General features: G+C 48.6%; 1 protein-coding gene across 2 annotated transcripts; it reads left to right on the top strand.

The window, feature by feature from the left end:
- The first annotated feature begins 234 nt into the window (after window positions 1–234).
- NKX6-1 (NK6 homeobox 1) lies at window positions 235–5,266 on the top strand. 2 transcript variants are annotated; one of them, XM_039217085.1, is made up of 5 exons: window positions 253–371; window positions 447–547; window positions 677–904; window positions 2,646–2,818; window positions 5,002–5,266. In XM_039217085.1, the coding sequence occupies exons 1-5, from the start codon at window positions 253–255 to the stop codon at window positions 5,257–5,259; spliced, it is 879 nt and encodes a 292-aa protein (XP_039073016.1). In that variant the 3' UTR covers window positions 5,260–5,266. The 2 variants fall into 2 exon arrangements, with proteins under 2 accessions (XP_039073015.1, XP_039073016.1); XM_039217084.1 differs by having other exon boundaries at window positions 235–904.
- Window positions 5,267–17,870: the final 12,604 nt, after the last annotated feature.

The raw sequence follows: 17,870 nt of genomic DNA, 5'->3' as shown, positions 1-17,870 counted from the left end.
GCCCCCTGATCTCGGCGAGCCACCGCCTCTTCAGTGGCGTGTTTGGACATTTCTGCTGCGCAGCTTCGAGAGCAACTCTCGGCGGCGGCGTTCGCGGCCCAGTTGGCAGGTCGCCTCCGGGAGCGCGGAGCGACTCCACGCTCGCGCCCTCGGCGCTTCTCGCTCTCCTGAGCCCCGCCGGGACGCCGGCCGGCGCCCTCGCTGTGTGGCCGCGGGCTCCGGCCTGGCCGTGGGATGTTAGCGGTGGGGGCGATGGAGGGCACCCGGCAGAGCGCGTTCCTGCTCAGCAGCCCGCCCCTGGCTGCCCTGCACAGCATGGCCGAAATGAAGACCCCGCTGTACCCCGCGGCGTACCCCCCGCTGCCCGCCGGGCCCCCCTCCTCCTCGTCGTCCTCGTCTTCCTCGTCGTCGCCCTCCCCGCCTTTGGGCGCCCACAACCCAGGCAGCCTGAAGCCCCCGACCGCGGGGGGGCTCTCGTCCCTGGGCAGCCCCCCACAGCAGCTCTCAGCCGCCACCCCACACGGCATCAACGACATCCTGAGCCGGCCCTCCATGCCCGTGGCCTCAGGGGCCGCCCTGCCCTCCGCCTCGCCCTCGGGTTCCTCCTCCTCCTCTTCCTCGTCCACCTCCGCTTCTTCCGCTTCGGCGGCTGCCGCGGCCGCCGCGGCTGCCGCGGCCGCCGCCTCGTCCCCCGCGGGGCTGCTGGCGGGCCTGCCCCGCTTCAGCAGCCTGAGTCCACCGCCGCCACCGCCCGGGCTCTACTTCAGCCCCAGCGCCGCGGCCGTGGCCGCCGTGGGTCGGTACCCCAAGCCGCTGGCGGAGCTGCCCGGCCGGACACCCATCTTTTGGCCAGGAGTTATGCAGAGCCCGCCCTGGAGGGACGCGCGCCTGGCCTGCACCCCGCGTGAGTACGATCGCCTGAGTCCAGCTGTGCGTGTTCTGCCGGCTCTCGGGTCAGGGCCCCTAGTGTGCATGCGGATCGGTGCACCCTCTTGGCTCCCCAGTAGTTTGGCAGCCCCAGAGTCGCACGATTTAGGCTGGGTCAGGGCATTCGTTGAGGGATTCTGGCTTTCCTGAGCTCGTGGGGTTGCATCAAGCGCCCCCCTCTCTCCAAGTGTTGGGCAGGCCTCGCGGAGCGGGTGTGCATGCGTCCGTGTTGCAAACGACGTGGTGCTGGGCGTGTGTGTCATCCGAGGCCCCGGCTACTCTGGAACAGCCTGACGGGAAACTCAAGCCGGGCCTGTGCTAAAGAGGTGGGAAGGGCAGGAGAGGCCACTGCGCCCCCGCCTGCACCCCTGCTTCTCAGGCTCCTGCCTGTCGGCCAGGGCCCCACTCCACCTTCGCCTGCCTAACTACCTTTGAGAATCTGCGGGGAACCACAGCGGCAAGCCCTCCAAAACCCTGAGCAGAGCGCATGTATTTGCTGTACGTCTCGGCCCCGGGTGTCCCCACCTAACCTCTTTGCCTTCGAGGAGCCCTCCCCGCCCCCCCCCCTTTCCAGTACACTCCGGCCGGGTGAGCCTATTGAAGACAGGCCCGCGGCAGGAGCAGGAGCCAGTGCCGTCCATGCGGGACACTCCCCTCCGCTGGGCCCTAGCTTCTCACCTGCCTCGGTCCCCCGGGTGGGGGGGGGTGAATGGGGGGGGGGACGGGTAGCAAAGGACTGGGACACCTTGGGCCTGAGCATATTGAGAGGTATCGTGGCCCTCAACATCCTAACACGAAAATGAACCAGAGGAAGAACGAAGTGGCGAGAGAAGGACTGGGGAATACTCACATTCCACCGAGCCCTTGCTTGAAACCTACTGAGTAGCTCGCAGTCTAATTATCTGGGTAGTTGGCCCCCGCCACGGAGGCTCCATGTCTTCCAGGCGGAGTTCGAGGCCCTGCCCAGGTCTTTTTCTTGCTCTGTTCTTTGCTCTTGACCGACTTCCCCAAGTTTCCATTAAGTCTCCAGACCTCTTTTGGTGTAGCTGAAGGGCGGTAACTAAGAGAAGTTGCGGGAGCCAGCGGAGGCTCCCTTGGGAAGCCTGGGGGCTGAGGGCGGCCCGGGAGGGCAAGGGTGTCGGGGAGACGCTATTGTATTCGTTTTGATGGCCAAGGAGGGACCGCCAACAAAGGCGGTACCCCCTCCCCCTCGGCCGCAGCCGCGTTAGTTAGACTTGGGGGCGATTTAGCTCTCTTGTGTGCAAAAAACAAGGCTCTCTTTGTTGTGCGGACACAGGTTAGGAAAGCGTTCAAGGAAAACAAAACAAAACAAAACTAGCCATCGTCATGCAAAGTCCCCGGGCCAAGCGAGCACCAAATGGAGTGGGAGGCGAGAGGGGCTTTTTCCCTGCATTCTCAATTTACTGGGACCTGGAGAATCGGGGCCGGCAAACTTCAGCAATGCGCTCCCTCGGTGTTTGACGTCGGTGTGCGGTAGAAGGTTATTTACTGCTGTTCCAAACACATCAGGCTTTTAAAAACAGGTGGGCGTAAGAAGGCAAAGAGATCCGCGCGGTGGGGTTGGAAGCGCCAGGCACTTCTGATCTCTGCCGCAGAATAAGCTTTCCCCCAAACATTGTTTTTTGAATTCGTTTCTTTCAGTGGAACCGCTTGTAACCGATTGTTTTTCCCCTTGCCTTGCTTATCTGTTCTTGCAGATCAAGGATCCATTTTGTTGGACAAAGACGGAAAGAGAAAACACACGAGACCCACGTTTTCGGGCCAGCAGATCTTCGCCTTGGAGAAGACTTTCGAACAAACGAAGTACTTGGCGGGGCCCGAGAGGGCTCGCTTGGCCTATTCGCTGGGGATGACGGAGAGTCAGGTCAAGGTGAGTGGACCTTGCAAACCTTTAGGGATGGCCTCCCAATCCCCAGCGCGCCCACACACTCGCGCACACACACGCACACACCTCTAGCAAACAGCGGTCGGGGGTGCGGATCCGAGGAGCCTGGGGAGAAGACGAAATGAGCGAAAGGGGTGGGAGTTGGGCTTACAAAGGCCCTGGGGTCTCTAGGCGAGCAAACTGTTGATGAACAAAAGGAATCAAGCCCCCGCCTTTGAAATTAGGTTAATCTAGATAGCAGCATGTGCTGGGGGAACTCGCCATTATTAGAGAATAAAAGCATTACCGAAATATCAGCCCTGAGAATACATCAGGCCAGTTAGATAGCTTCTATTTATTCTATTTGTAAGGATATTCAGGCTTTTGTTTGTCAATTCAGGCTCCTCTAGTTATGATTTACTACTGTATTAACTAGCAGGTTAAAAAAAAAATATCCACAGGATCCAGCCACTTCACAAGGATGATCTGCTTTTAGTTTAGCTGAAGACCATAACTTTGGAATAGCAATTTTCCAAACGAATTGACATTATGACTGTATTATGAAAGAATTCTAAGGTTATCAACAATAGTAAGATATATTGTTGTTTGTGACATTTTATAATTAAAATGTCACTTATCTTGTAATTGCATTATACAGTATATTTCCAGGGAATCAAATCTGAGAAATCTTTCCCTGAAAAATAAAAGGATGAGCCAGCTAGGTAAATTAAATCTAGTGGTTTCCTATATTTCCTGTATTCCCTTTTGTTTCTCTTCTTCAGTTTATTATAGTTGGGTTTTTTTGGGAGTGGGGAAGAGAGTGTCTGTTTTCATTAGTAATATTGTTGCTCCTTAGATTAAGTAGGAATAACTGTTAGCCACCTCTGCTGGTTAGAGTGTATTTCCCCCGGGGGCAAGCATCATAAAATGCATTTCAGGAGTGATTTTGTATGTGACCATTAGAATACCATCACAGTTAAAATTATTTTTGCAGTGGTGGGTACACAGCCTACCACAGTAAGCTGGAAGTCTTCATTTGTCACCGTAAATATGTCTGTGTGCCTGGAAGTGAATTATTATAGCTGTATAAGGAAAATAAAAATCGCTTTCTTCACAATTCTGATTTTCTAGATAAAATACATAACGGATGAGAAAATGGATGAGACGCATAAAGAGCAGATAATGTTTGGGAAATTGGTTGCTTATGGCTGATGCCTTAGGTTAAAATATGTATATCAAATATGGTGTCAAACATTGTGAATAGGCTTAAAATATTTGTTATGTACAATAAATGTCCTGGAGAGGAACAAATTAAAATAGTATTTGAAAGACTAGGCATGCTAACAGTGGGAAGTAAGGTAATTGGCAAAATTTCACTTTTAAGAAATAACTAATGAAAATTCTAGCTTGGTTTTATGAAAGATATTAAGTCAGAGACAGAGGCACACACAAACTTCTGTGATGATTTTGCCTAACCTATTCAGTATTATCATGCACTTATATGGGTTATTATTAGTGATTAGAGGTTTCGGTTTTAGCAAATCTTTTTTTCTTTTTTTTTTTAACTTTACGTGGTACATCACAAGTGTAAATGGGGAGGGGAGCGTTTACCTGCCATGTTTGTGTGGATTTAGGCTTGAGATACGTGAAAGAGACAAATATCCAAAAGTGAAAAGGGGAACAGATGTAATGAGGGTGAATGGTCTGCTTTCTCCCAGAAATCACACTAACCAGCCAGTACACTTCAGGTTGTTTGAAAGCCTTAATCTAAGAAAGTAAAGAGCAAATAAAATCACAGCCATGATAAGGCAAACTTAGGAAGGTGAGAAGTTTTCGCGCTCAGACCAGAAAGTAGGAAAGCGGACTCATTTTTAGGGAAACTCATTTTAAGTTTCCAAGTTTTTTCTCTTCTGAGAGAGAGCTCACTGACAACTTGAGTTCTCTCGTGTTACTATCGCTATGGCAACGGCAGGCCGCGGGTCGCGGCCTGATCCCCGGGGGAGCTGGGGCGGTGGAGACGGACTTTGGCGGCCCCAACGAGGGAGGTCTCTGAGGGAGGTGGGCGGCCGTCCGGGGCCCGCCGCAGGGGCCGCCAGGGGGTCGTGCGGGAAGCGGCGTGTGCCGGGAGCGGCCCGCCTTCGGTTCCTTTCGGCCCTGCCTCCCCTCTCCTCCCCTTTCTCGGCCCTCAGGTCTGGTTCCAGAACCGCCGGACCAAGTGGAGGAAGAAGCACGCGGCCGAGATGGCCACGGCCAAGAAGAAGCAGGATTCGGAGACCGAGCGGCTGAAGGGGGCCTCGGAGAACGAGGAGGAGGACGACGACTACAACAAGCCCCTGGACCCCAACTCGGACGACGAGAAGATCACGCAGCTGCTGAAGAAGCACAAGTCCGGCGGCGGCGGCGGCGGCCTCCTGCTGCACGCGTCCGAGACCGAGAGCGCGTCCTGAGCGCCCGCCGCCCCCCGCGCCTGCCCGGCCTCGGGCCGCCGCCCCGGGGCCCGCGCGCGCCCCGCCTGCCCGCCCCTCGCGGCCCCGAGGACGCGGCCCCGCCTGCCCGGGCCCTTTGCTATTTTCTGAGATGTACAGATCTATTTTTTTAACCTACGAGTTGAGGGGGGCCGGGGGGAGAGAGACACTCGCGGGCGGATGAGAAGGCAGAGAAGTCGCGAAATGCACTGCGTAGATAAGCACCCGAAACCCGCTGCCGAGCCCCCCTCCCCGCTCCGCTCGGGGCCCTAGACCCGAGCCCACGGCGGGAGCGGCCGCGGGGCCCCGCACCGCCCCCTCGCGCCCGAGCCCCCGGGGCGGCGGGGGGGGGGGGCGCTCAGAGGTGTTGTTCGAGGTTCCACACCCACCGCGGGGACCGCAGAGCCACGCGGGCGGCGGCCGCCCCCGATGGGCCCCCCACAAAGTGCTGTGCGACTAAAGCAACCTGTTGAAGGCTCTTTGTAAATAAATCGTGAGTCACACTGACTAGAAGTACTTTATTGTGAATATTTAAAATGTAAAATGCCTTTTTGAATTTGGTATAAAAAGACGCTTCCTTCACCCTTACCCCCTTTAAGAGCTACTCAAACCACACGTTTCCCTTTTATTTTGAACTCAATTTGAGAAGCGTAGAGAAGAATGTTCTCCCCGCCCCCCCACCTCCCCACCCCACCGCACCCCACCCCACCCCACCCCCATCTCCTCTCGCTCCTCTCCCGGGTTTGGATTTGTTCAATCTCACTTTTCCCTTTGTCCCTTCCTGCTCGCCCCTGACCACCCCCTGGCTCCGCGCCCCGCTCCCGCCTCCCGGACTTGACGCCGAAGACGTGGAACCAGGCAAGGCCTCAGACCTGTCTCTCCGTTCCTCTCTGAAATTGCACAGTCGTTTGTTGCTATTTATTAGTGATTTAAAGAAAGTATTGGGGAGGGAGGGGCTACAATAGCTTGTATTTAATTTAATTCCTTTCTGATAAAAATGCGTGTTAAAGTAGATGGTGGGGATTGTTACAACTGCTCTGGGTCAGAAACATAAAAGTCCACTTAGTTGCTGTAATTGAATTTGAAGTGTTTTGTATCATAAGAATACTATAGACTATGTATATTGTTTTCTTTTTTAAGCTAATAATGGTGATATATTAGCATCTTTAACCTTTATTAATTTATATAAGGAATTCGGTTTGTAAAGAGAAGAGAACCCCCTTTGCAAGACCAGTTAAATGTAATGCACTTTCTGTTTCAAAGGATAAATCAAATTAAAAAACAGTTTGAAGACGTCTGTTGCCTTGAATGGAAGGGTACAGATCATCTGATCTCACCACAGATCTCAAAAGTCAGGACCACAAAATTGTTATATTGGTTTCTTGGGTAAAATAGCTGCTATTTATTTATTTATTTATTTATGAGTGGGGTCACATCTCTCATTCTCTTGGATTAGGAAGATTAAAGAAATGCAGCCCCACTCGTATGGCTTCTTGAAGAGACTTGTCTAACAGGCTGCTTCTGATGTCTGTGTTGTCTAATTTTTTTCTGATCGCTTTTTCCTTCTGGAGTGAGTCCCTGGAGGGTTTTAGGAAGGGCCTCATTTCCATATATCCAAGATAGCTTCTTAGTGGAGCCCTGGCTGTCTTAACTGAGAGGAGGCAGGGAAGCTTGCTGGTGCAAGAGCACAGCTCTTTGATGCTAGCATTTACTCACCCCCTGTAGCTTGGGAGAATGTAGAATTTGGTGGAAAGACAGGAAACTTGATTTTGCTAAACTTTGCAATAAAGAAAGATGGATTTAAAGAAAGCTTCTTCTAACTTATGTGACAGTCTTTAGGTTATGGAATCAATGTCACAGCTTCTGTAGCTGAATTTTTGCAGGGATGGAAAAAAGGAATCCTAGGGAGAGGACTGTATCATTGTCTTGGGATCTTTTTGTTTTCAGAAACTGAGTTATAGCTCAGTGAAATCTAGCTATCCCCTTAGTGTTTCAGGTTAATGAGCTTGTGTTCAAGGAGAGAAAAATCAATAGAATTCAGTAGATTCTTCAGGCTAGCGTTAGGTAAAGAAAGTGTGGGTCTGTTTTGCTCCCTTGGGAAAAAAAAAACTGTGAAAACTGGGAATGAGATTGCCTGAAGGAAATTATTATAGAATATATTCTTAATGGCATGGTGTAATGGAAAGAAAGGATGCAAATCTGCCCTGTTTCTTTTCTCTAGTTTATCTGTGAAGTTCCCAAAAGGTTTTAAAGTTCCAAATTTCTGCATTCTTAGCAAGACTGAGGTGCGTAACCTATAGAGTCAGCTATTTCAAGAGAGATTTTGCTGTGCTGGGGTGATGTAATTTGAGTCTTAGCTATAAATAATAAGAATTTATTTTTTTCCTCCTCCCTCCTTCTTTCCACTTCCTTCCTTCCTCCTTCCTTCTTTCCTCTCTTCCTCCCTCTCTTTTTATGAAAGAACCTGGGGAGGGGGTGCTGTGGAAAGTCCATTATCGTAAAACTGCACTTTATTATTTGTAAACCTGCAACCAATGAAAGTGTCTTATCTACTTCGTTACTACTTTTTAACCTTTTCTGCTCTGAAAAGCCAGGCAACTTTTTACTTTTTCCTTCTTCCTAAGAAAACAGAAATTCATAAGATAATTAGAAATGCTATTCTTAAAATATAATGAGTAGTAGTAGTAGTAGTAGTAGTAGTAGTAGTAGTAATAGTATGGTAGTATCAATCATAGAAAACTTGGAACCAAGACTGAAGCTTTCTCTCAGGAAGCTAATAGGGTTACAGTATTTATTCCAAGTTAGAAATATGGAAAGACACCTTTTCCAATTCCCTTAGGAAGCATTCCCTCTAAGCTCTTCATGTGTACATTGAGAGTATCAAGAAGTGGAAGTTGGTGGCCTGGCCTCCATCCTACAGGCAAATATAGACAGGGCAGACAGGGTCTTCATGCTTGCACTAAAGTGCTCTGAGTTGTGTGGGTGGCAGCCAGAGTCAGGCTCTGGGACCATGCTGCACTGGTATTTGTTCCTTTTTTCCAGTTGACTGCAGCAGTGACTTGACATTTCCAGTTAATTTACTTCCACCTAGGATTCCAGCTGGCCACCGGTTGCAACTGGCCCCATAAAACTGGGAATAAGTGGGTGGGGGACAATTTACTTAGGTGTTCCTTTATACTGCTTGGTTTGATTTAGTTCTGTGTATGTGCAATAAGAATTTTTTTTAAGAGTTAGCATGGTGAGGAAGCTGAGGCAAGCAAGGCAGAGTCAGAATCATTTTCCATTTTGGCTCCAAATTTTTATGGAATTAACCAGCCATAAGCATCTGATTAAGGCCGCCAACCAGTCTTTACCTTTGATTTAAAAACAAAGTAACAGCAAGTGACCTGATGGATTACTTTTATTTTTTAAATTTTCTCACTTCTATTGAGATACAATTGACATATAACATTGTATCTATTTAAGATATAATGATTTGTGTATTATGCATATATTGTGAAATGATCACCATAAGTCTAATTAACATCTGTCACCTCACAGAGTTACAGTTTTCTGTGATGAAAACTTTGAAGATCTACTCTCTTAGCAACTTTAAAATATACAATATTGTTAACTGTAGTCACCATGCTGTACATTACTTCTCCAGATGTTTTCTGCCTTTGACCATCATCATCCATTCCCCACCCCCAGCCCTGTACAACCCCCCCTCCACCAGTCAATCTCTGCTTTTAAAAATTCAGCCAACAAAATGTCAACATGGAAACAAAATGAGAGAAACAGGGTGTGTGTGTGTGTGTGTGTGTGTGTGTGTGTGTGTGTGTGTGTTTCTTTTTCTAAAAAGAGACAGTCAATGAGATTGGGTGAAGGATATAGAATGGAAGGGAAGGACCCTATCCAGGTCTCTCAGATGTCACAGCAGGATTTGTAATTTGCGGCTTCTATAAGTTATTTTCCCAGTCCCCAAAGTCCAAGTTCAGTTCTCCATTGGTGCTTAATCTCTGTTTGGTTCACATTCAGATGATTCTGTAACTGAGAGTACTATGCCTTCTTTCCCAGAAACTGTTATATAGTAAGTGAGTGGCTTTCCAAGCTTGTGAGCACTTTAATCCACTTTTCCTTTCACTCCTTGAGAGAAGGAAGAGAGGGAGCTGAAAACCACTCATTCTTTTCTGGAAAGACATTCATTTCTTCACTGTTTCGTGTGCAGGCAGTTTGGACTGGAGGCCAGCTCTTCTTGGAAATAATGTACTAGGCAAGAGGGTCTGAGGGTGCATTTGAAACCTTTTGGAGCCTAATGTCATGTACATGAGTATGTTATTAGACCAGCATCAACTTGGCTAGATCTGCACTGTCTTGTCCTTTAAGTTGGCCATCAGTGGACACACACACACACACACACACACACACACACACACACACTGGAGAGGTAGAATTCTACTTAGGAACTCCTAGCACTGAATAGCTTAAAGAGATAGTGGCTCCTTTGTTAACCATTGACAATACGATCATGTAATAACAACGGAGGTAAGCAGTAGATCTCATCTATAAACTCTATTTTAACCTAATTTGAACAGCCTTCTCTGCACTAAATTTCCTTGCTCTTACCACACACACGGATACATATATGCCGAAATACTCTTCTCTTCTTCTCAGTATGATTTTTGTAAAAAGCTATTTCCTCAGTACACTTCCTTTCTTGACAGGAAAGTCTGTATTTTGTTCTGCAGTATTTACACTGCAAGCTTCAGAGAGAAATACAATATTCCTAACATAGTCTCTTTTCAGATCTGCAGAAAACAGACTGACATAACCCCTCCTCCCAGTTGATATAAAGTCTGACGAGGGAGGAGAGCAATGGTGTGAGGGGAAGACAAAGGGATGGTCTATTTTCCTGAATTTTGGCATTCAGCATTCCATATTTTGGTTTGGGGTTGCTCCACAAACAGGAAAGTTTATCTCAGAGCCTCAGTTCACTCTACAATCTTCTTCTCTGATCCAACAGATCATTCTTACCATAGATGAAATGTCTAGATATGCATCATTTGTTTTCTGGCCTTAACAAAACATTTTCATTGAATGCCACACTTGAAGACTTTAAAAAGTAGAGCATTGTGTCTCTGTGGTGTTTAATATCTACTGGAGCTTGGCCAGAATTCTGAAGCAGAAGCCCCTTCCAGAGCTTCTATTTTAGTATATTTTGAATACTAAGGGCTGGTTTGAATGAATATACATTCAAAGATGGGTCCTTTCTTCATTCTAGGGAAAGAGTTTGTACTATAGAATTAAAATGGGGGAGTATTATTTTCATAGCAGAGCCCTACTACTTCTCTAGTGTTATTGCCTAGGTCTATCTTGATAAAGCCAAAGGAAATGTTAAAATTTCATTATCCATATATTTGGTTATTATAAGGGAAACAAATATATCAATCTGAGAAAGAAAAGCAACACACCTATGTAATATAGTTTTATTTTTGGATGTATGAAAATTATGAAAAAAAAAACTATTAATCACCAGTAAATTGGTTGGGGCCAATCTGCTTGTATAGATCACAGAAAGGCAAGGTTGCTGAAAATGTTAACTTTATTGCCAGATGGTCTAACCACCTTCAAATAAGGGCATCCAAATTTCATGCCTTCAATCTGAGCCTTCTACATGGGGCCATAATTTATAGTAATTGCTTTAGTCATCATGGTAGCTTGGTTTGTGCTTGAGCCTCTGACTGAGCTCTTGAAAAGAGTTTTGTAAACCTTTCCCCACCCACCTTGGATTTTTCTTTTTTCGTCTCTGAGTTCCTTACCTTGTCTGTAAGGATTTGCCTAATTTTCTCCCAAATCCATATGGTCCCACATGAATGAGAGGGTCTGAGAAATGTTTTGTCTCCACCACACTCAGGAGATCACGTAGTGGTTGAGAGTAGGACTGTGAAGCCAGATTATCTGATCTGAATTGCAGTTCTATCACTGACAGGTTGTGTGATCTTGGTCAAATGACTCTACTTCTGTATGCCTCAGTTTTCTCATCTGTAAAATGGAGATAATTGTACTTAATCCATAGAATTGTTAGGAGAATTAAATGGATTAATGTACAAAAGTTCTTAGGATAGTGCCCAGCACATAGTAAGCTGTGGATTTTTTTAAAAGTAGGATTCATGCCCATTGAAGAGCCCAACATGGGGCTTAAAACTCAGGACCCCAAGATCAAGAGTCAGATGCTTGGAGCACCTGGGTGGCTCAGTGGGTTGAGCATCTGACTTCGGCTCAGGTCATGAACTTGTAGTTTGTGGGTTTGAGCCCACATCAGGCTCTGTGCTGACAGCTCAGAGCCTGGAGCCGGATTCAGATTCTGTGTTTCTCTCTCTCTCTGCCCCTCCCATGCTCATGCTGTCTCTCTCTGTAGCTCAATAATAAATAAATGTTAAAAAAGAAAAGAGACAGATGTTTAACTGACTGTGTCAACCAGGTACTCCAGTAAGCTGTGAAATCCTTAACCATTATCACTACCATCATCATCATCATGAAAAGCTAGTCTTCAGATGCTCCTAGCTTGGGCCCTGCTCTCTTGTGCAGGGTAACGATTTAACTAAGCAAAGGTTATTAAAAGTGAAAGTGGAAAGAAAAGTAAGCAAGGGATATATATATGACTTAAAAGTGGTGGTTTTCAAATATTTCTAAAAATTCTGTGATATTCCTTCCTTTTAAAGGAGCTAATCCTATTCTTCTTGAGTGTGACTGTATTTAGTGACTTTAATGAACAAAATGCAGAAGTGATGGCGTGTGATTGGGCCATAAAGGGGATTATGGCTCCCTCCTCTCTCTCTGTCTCTGTCTTTCCACCTCTGTCTCTCTCTCTCCCTCTCCCTCGCTTTCTGTCTCAGCACTCACTCTGGGCGATGTCAGCTGCCATATTGTAAGGACACTCAAGCAAGTGAATGGTGTAGTCCATTCGGCTAGGAACTGAGGCCTCTGCCAATAATCAGTCCTAGTCTGCAAGGAGTGTAAACAAACTCTAGAAACACACCCTCCAGGTCAGTGAAGCCTTCACATGATTGCAGACTTGGCCAACATCTTGGCTGCAAACTGATAATCCTGGAGGAAGAATCACTCATCTAAGCTCTCTAGGATTCCTTACCCACTGTGTGAAGTAATCAGTGTTTATTGTTGTAAGCCATTACATTCAAGGGTAATTTGTTAGGTAACATAGATATCTAATACAGTATTTAAGAGACCTATCTCCGTTGTCTGAATAAAGAGCAGTGTACTGACAGACACTTGAAGAGGGCATCTTTCATGATTATGTAGTCATTTGAAAATGCCACCAGAATAACCCCATGTGGTATGAAAGAAGCCTTGACTAACTTCATCAGCGTCAAAAAAACTTGAGCCCTATTGCTGGTTTCTATTTCTTGATGTAACCTGACCCCCCAAATGGATAAGCTTCCATTTCTTCATCTACAAAATCATCTTAATAGTACTTACTGCCTCACAAAGTTGTTGTGGAACTCAAACGCAAAAGGGCTTCATAAAGTATAAAGTAGCATATAAATGTAAGAGGTGATAGTTGTCCTATAATATAGATGTATTATTTGGTAAAACATGTCATACTGCTGTTCCCCATATGGGAATCTCAGACATGGGAAAAGCCTGAATCTGGCTTTGCAGGGCAAGGTTATTTCTCTCCCCGTGGAACATGGCCCAGACACACTTCCAGCTTTATGCAGACTAGTTGGATGCTGGGAAACCTAGGGGGAAATAGCTCAGGAAAAGAAAAAGAGGTGCAAAGGAGAGAAGGGATTCTGGATTTCAAGTTAGGACTGAGGGTTTGGAATTGCTGCTTTTCCCTTGAGAACTAGGGTCATGAATTTGTTTCCAAGAAAGGCCATGTGGCAAGAAGGCAGGAGAGAGAGTGAGTAATAGGTCCAAAAGCGGCTGTTCGTTACTTCGGATTAAGGAAGAGAGGCAGCAAGCCTCTAGAAAAGCAAAGGAAGCTTCGTCTCCCTTTCCCACCTCGCTCTGCCCCAAAGTCTGGAGACCTAATGATTCAGAAGAAAGCTCCTGTAGGCTTTGCTCTTTCCAGCGTGAGCTTGGACATGACTTGCCAACTGATGTTGATGGGCAGAAAGTTCCTCTTCCCTGTCTGAATACTTGACTCTTGTACACCCCTTCAAAGAGCAGCAGAGAAAAGCCATGCACTAAGCAATAAAAAACTGCAAATACAGTGGAAGACTTGGACTTCATTGGCTCTGGTGTAAGAAGCTGTCCTGGTGCTAGCCTAGGTATTCTGTTAAAAGCAATTACAGAGAAAAGGGACTGCAAAGACAGATATGAAATCAGCACATTGTCATTAACTTCCATACAACAGAGAGCAAGGCAGAGTGGATGACTCCAAGGGACCTTACTTTCAGCACCCTTAAGATGACTATGTCAGCCCGGGACCTATGTGCTAACTGGATGTCATGATGGCTTCCAGGTGGACAGTCTGTCTGCTTCCTTCCTTTCCTCCCACCCTCCTCCCTTCCCTCTCCCCTTTTCTTCTTCCTCTCCTTCTTCCCCCTCCTCCTCCCCTTCTCTCCTCCTTCTCCTTCTTTATGAATACAGTGCTGTGCCATTTTACTGAGGAGAAGGATGTGCTTCAGAGAGACATGAAAGACCAGAGTGGGTGACCTTGGAAGAGCTATAACCACCTCTTAGGAAACTGAAACCCAGAATAGTTGAACTGCAGGGGCACAGGCCTATACACTCCTTGCTTAGTGTTCCCTATATAGCCTGATACATAGAGGGTATTCAATGAACATTTCTTGAGTGTGTGCATGCTCCCGTGTGCACGCGCGTGCGCACACACACACAGTGAAGCCACTGGGAACTTTGCGTTCTCTTTAAGGTTTTTTTGGGGTTTTTTTCTCTTGAAGGTTTTAAAGAAAATGATAGACCTGCAATGCAACCCCTTGTCTTCTCCCAGCCTGGAAGCAGAGAGAAATGGTCTCCTCTTCTAGCTCTGAGTATATATGTAAATATCTGACAAATTTCTGTAAAAACAAGCATGAACAGCTTAAATAGCAAACGGGTGGGTTCACCGTAAAGATTTTCCTAGGGAAAAATGGAAGATCAAGTAAGGGTATTATAATATATTTATTTATCAGCTCACAACATAGTTTAAAATAAAATCTTCAGTATAATCATCATTTGTAGAAATGTATGTCACTCTCCAAGGCACATGGGTGTTAATAATGTGTACACAATAAATACGTAAGAGGAAGACTTACTGGCCATTTAAAATACTCTCTGCAGTTGGGATTCATGTCTCTTTCGATTCCACAGAGAGTCTGCAACACCAAACTCAGATTTCCAGCAATATTTTCTTTGAGACAAAAATTTAGGATGATCTACATTATCACAATGAGCTCCTACATATTTTAACTAGGTTCCCCCCTGCCAAGACTTGGAAGCATTTCTTCTGACCACCTCCATGTCTCTGTCATGCCCATCTCAGTACCTGAAAAATTCAGATGCACTGTGGAGACCCCTGGATCTTTATTTCTGTAAAATTTTTTTTATGTTTTATCTATTTCTGAGAGAGACAGAGCGAGCAGGGGAGGGTCAGAGTGAGGGAGACACAGAATCTGAAACGGGCTCCAGGGCCTGAGCTGTCAGCACAGAGCCCAACGCGTGGGGCTCGAACCGAGGAACCATGAGATCATGAGATCACCTGTCATGAGATCATGACCTGAGCCGAAGATGGAGGCTTAACCGATGGAGCCACCCAGGCGCCCCTGCATCTTTAGAGACTCTTTTGTGGTGAACTGATTCCTGGAGGCTGTGAGAGAGCTAAGAAGAGTGAAGCAGAACTTGCTGAAGTTAGGTGGTGGTGAGGGGGCTGGAGTCAACTTTCTCTTAACCTGTTGGCCAAGGTTACAATTAAGGCTGTTTTCTTTAGTTCACTCCCTTTCCCTTCCCCTAGAACAGGGAATTTAGGAGCTCCCGGTCTTCTGTTTACTCTTCGCAATTAGCCTCTGTATAGAAAGCCAACTGCCAATGACCACCTCTGTTTCCAAGGGGAAGGCTTAAAAAATTTTTTTTTTTTTCTAAGAGAGAGTCATGAACAAATTTAGGGCCCAAGGACTAGGATAAATGAGTAAGTCCAGACCTCAGGTTTTTTTGAATAAGGCTATAAAGCGAGCACTACCTGCCCCCTTCCGAGTTCCCTGTCCCCGCCCCCTCTCGGAAGGGGTTCGCATTCTTCCACTTGTAATGGCTTCATCCTGCAGCTCCTTTTCTTCAGTACTTTTTCTACGTAGCTGGATTACAGCAACAGCCCCCTCACTGTCCCCTAAGAGCCCGGGCAGCCCAGGAAAACCCTCTGTGTGGGGTCTTCGCTGCCTCGAAATCGGGGCGTCCTTTACTGGGGGCGGGGGGTGGCGGCATGATTCGCCGTCTCAGTTCCACAGCTGAAGTCTAGGCTCTCTTATTTTACCTGTGGACCGAGGACTTGTTTCCCTTTCCAGGAGCTGTCCCCCGGACCCCACCTCTCCCCTGTTACTGGCGCAAATGAGGCCCTCTTTAAACAGCTGGGTCTGTATACTGGCAGAGAACAAGGAAACTCCGTTTCCCCAGGGCGAAAAGGCCCACCTTTGGCGCCGAAACGCTTGCCCGACTGGGACAGCTGTTCCCGAGAGAAACGTTTGCAACGTGCTAAGCGGTCCCATCTGCAGACGGGGGCTGGAGTCGTCCCCCCAACGCCTGGCCTGGGCCTCCCACAACCTTCCGTCCAGGTGAGGGGAGAGGGGACGCCCCGCAGGGTCAAAAGGCCTGGACCTTCTCCACGGCCCTTCCGGTTGAAAAAGGACCTGGAAAGAAAAGATGCGGAGTTTGAGGGGTTGAGGCTCCCTTTGCATCACAGGAAGCGGTCAGGAGGAGACAGCTCAGAATTCGTCTTGATTAAGTGGGAAGACAGTTTTTAAAAACGGTGTTTGCCGGCATCATGCCATTTGCTCTCGAAGGGGCTACGCACGCGGGAATCCTATGCACAGGCTCAAGCTGGGTCTTCCCCCGTGTTTCTGATTTGCACACTCGGGGTTCCTGAGTCCACGACTGGAAAGGGAGACATGAAGGCAAGAGCGTGTCTGGAGGGTGAGGGTTACTGGTGGTACTCGCTACTTGGGTGAGGACGGGGCGCTGGCAATACCGCCCACTGAAGGGGGTTTGCTTCTCTAGTTTGCTTACTGACTCCTTTGAGCCCAGAGGGTGGTGCCTCTGAGGACACCAGCATCTCACATCCCACTTGCCCAGGACGTGCCAGGCGCTGCAGCTTCTGGATTCTTCCAGAAGATCCCCCTAGAATCAGAAAGGGCACCTGTGACCGCTGGCCTCCGCCATCCATCTGTCCCTTTACGCACCCCCTCTTTTTCTGTTCTCTCTTCTGCGGCCCTCCCACGGGGTGGATTGAGCTAAAATGCAGTCACTGGACACTGGGTCTCAGGGAGCTCATTTCCACTCAGTAGCAGACACTCCCCACCACGTTCTCTCTTTGGGGCATGACAAGGCCCAGGAAATTCGAGACAATTCGAAAGTGCAGGCACTGTGTTTCCCTTTCTGGTCCCGGTTCTGCCTTTGCAAATTTCTTTTTCTCCCTTTCTCCCTCCCTCCCTTCCTTCCTTCCTTCCTTCCTTCCTTCCTTCCTTCCTTCCTTCCTTCCTTCCTTCCTCCCTCCCTTCCTTCCCTCCCTTTCCGTCTTTCTTTCTTTCCTCCCTCCCTCTTCCTTCCTTCCTCCCCCCTCCCTCCTTCGTTTCTTTCCTTTCTTTCTTTTCTGATTCAAGACCCTGGTCACCACACCCGGCTTCAGTTCACTTGTAACTGGGACAGGGTCCCCCTGGACCCCTCAGCCTCGGACACCGGGCACACGCCTGCGGGTGCCTGTGGGCTCCACTTGCCCCCGCCAGGTGTGCGACCACTCCGGGACCCTCGCCCAGGACAGCTTCCCACCGAAGCCCCCTGGGGGAGCCCCTAAAAGCCCTTGGTACTGCCGTCTCCTGCCGAGGCACTTCATAGCGCGGCTTCACAGAGGAACAAAGCCGGGGTGTCCGGGGCAGAGCCAAGCGTAGGCCATCCCCTCTTTCTTCCCCACCTCGAATTTTAGCCCGAGCTTGCAGGCCAACGGCTGAGTCCTGGAAGCCCGCCGGCGAGGCCCACTGAGGCACAGGGCGCGCCCCCTGCAGGCCGGGCGGTTTGTTTCGGCGCTCGGGATCGTGGTCCAGGCTGCCTCCGCCGAGGCCGAGCGCGCCCCCTGCAGGCCAGGCGGGCCTCCGACCACCCCAGCGCCGTCTGCGCCCTCGCGGCTGCCCCCCTAGCGGAACGGCCGGCTCTTCCGGAGCTCGCGAGGCCGCGGAGCTGAAGTGAGCGGCGGCGCGGGTGCGCGGGCCCTCTTCCCCGAGCTCCTCCGCACCAGACGCCCGGCTCCCGCTTCCGCGCAGCATCCTGTTTTCCCTTGGCTGGCTTGTCGATGGAGCCACAGAGGCCACCACAGCGATGCCAGACCTCACCGTTTAAAAAGGGCCATCAAACGGTACATTTAGAGAAGTGTGTACGCGCGTTCGTGGATA

This window comes from Hyaena hyaena, unplaced genomic scaffold, assembly GCF_003009895.1.
Source record: "Hyaena hyaena isolate Hyena2069 unplaced genomic scaffold, ASM300989v1 scaffold_664, whole genome shotgun sequence".
NCBI classification, from domain to species: domain Eukaryota; kingdom Metazoa; phylum Chordata; class Mammalia; order Carnivora; family Hyaenidae; genus Hyaena; species Hyaena hyaena.
This window is presented reverse-complemented; position numbering and strand designations above follow the sequence as displayed.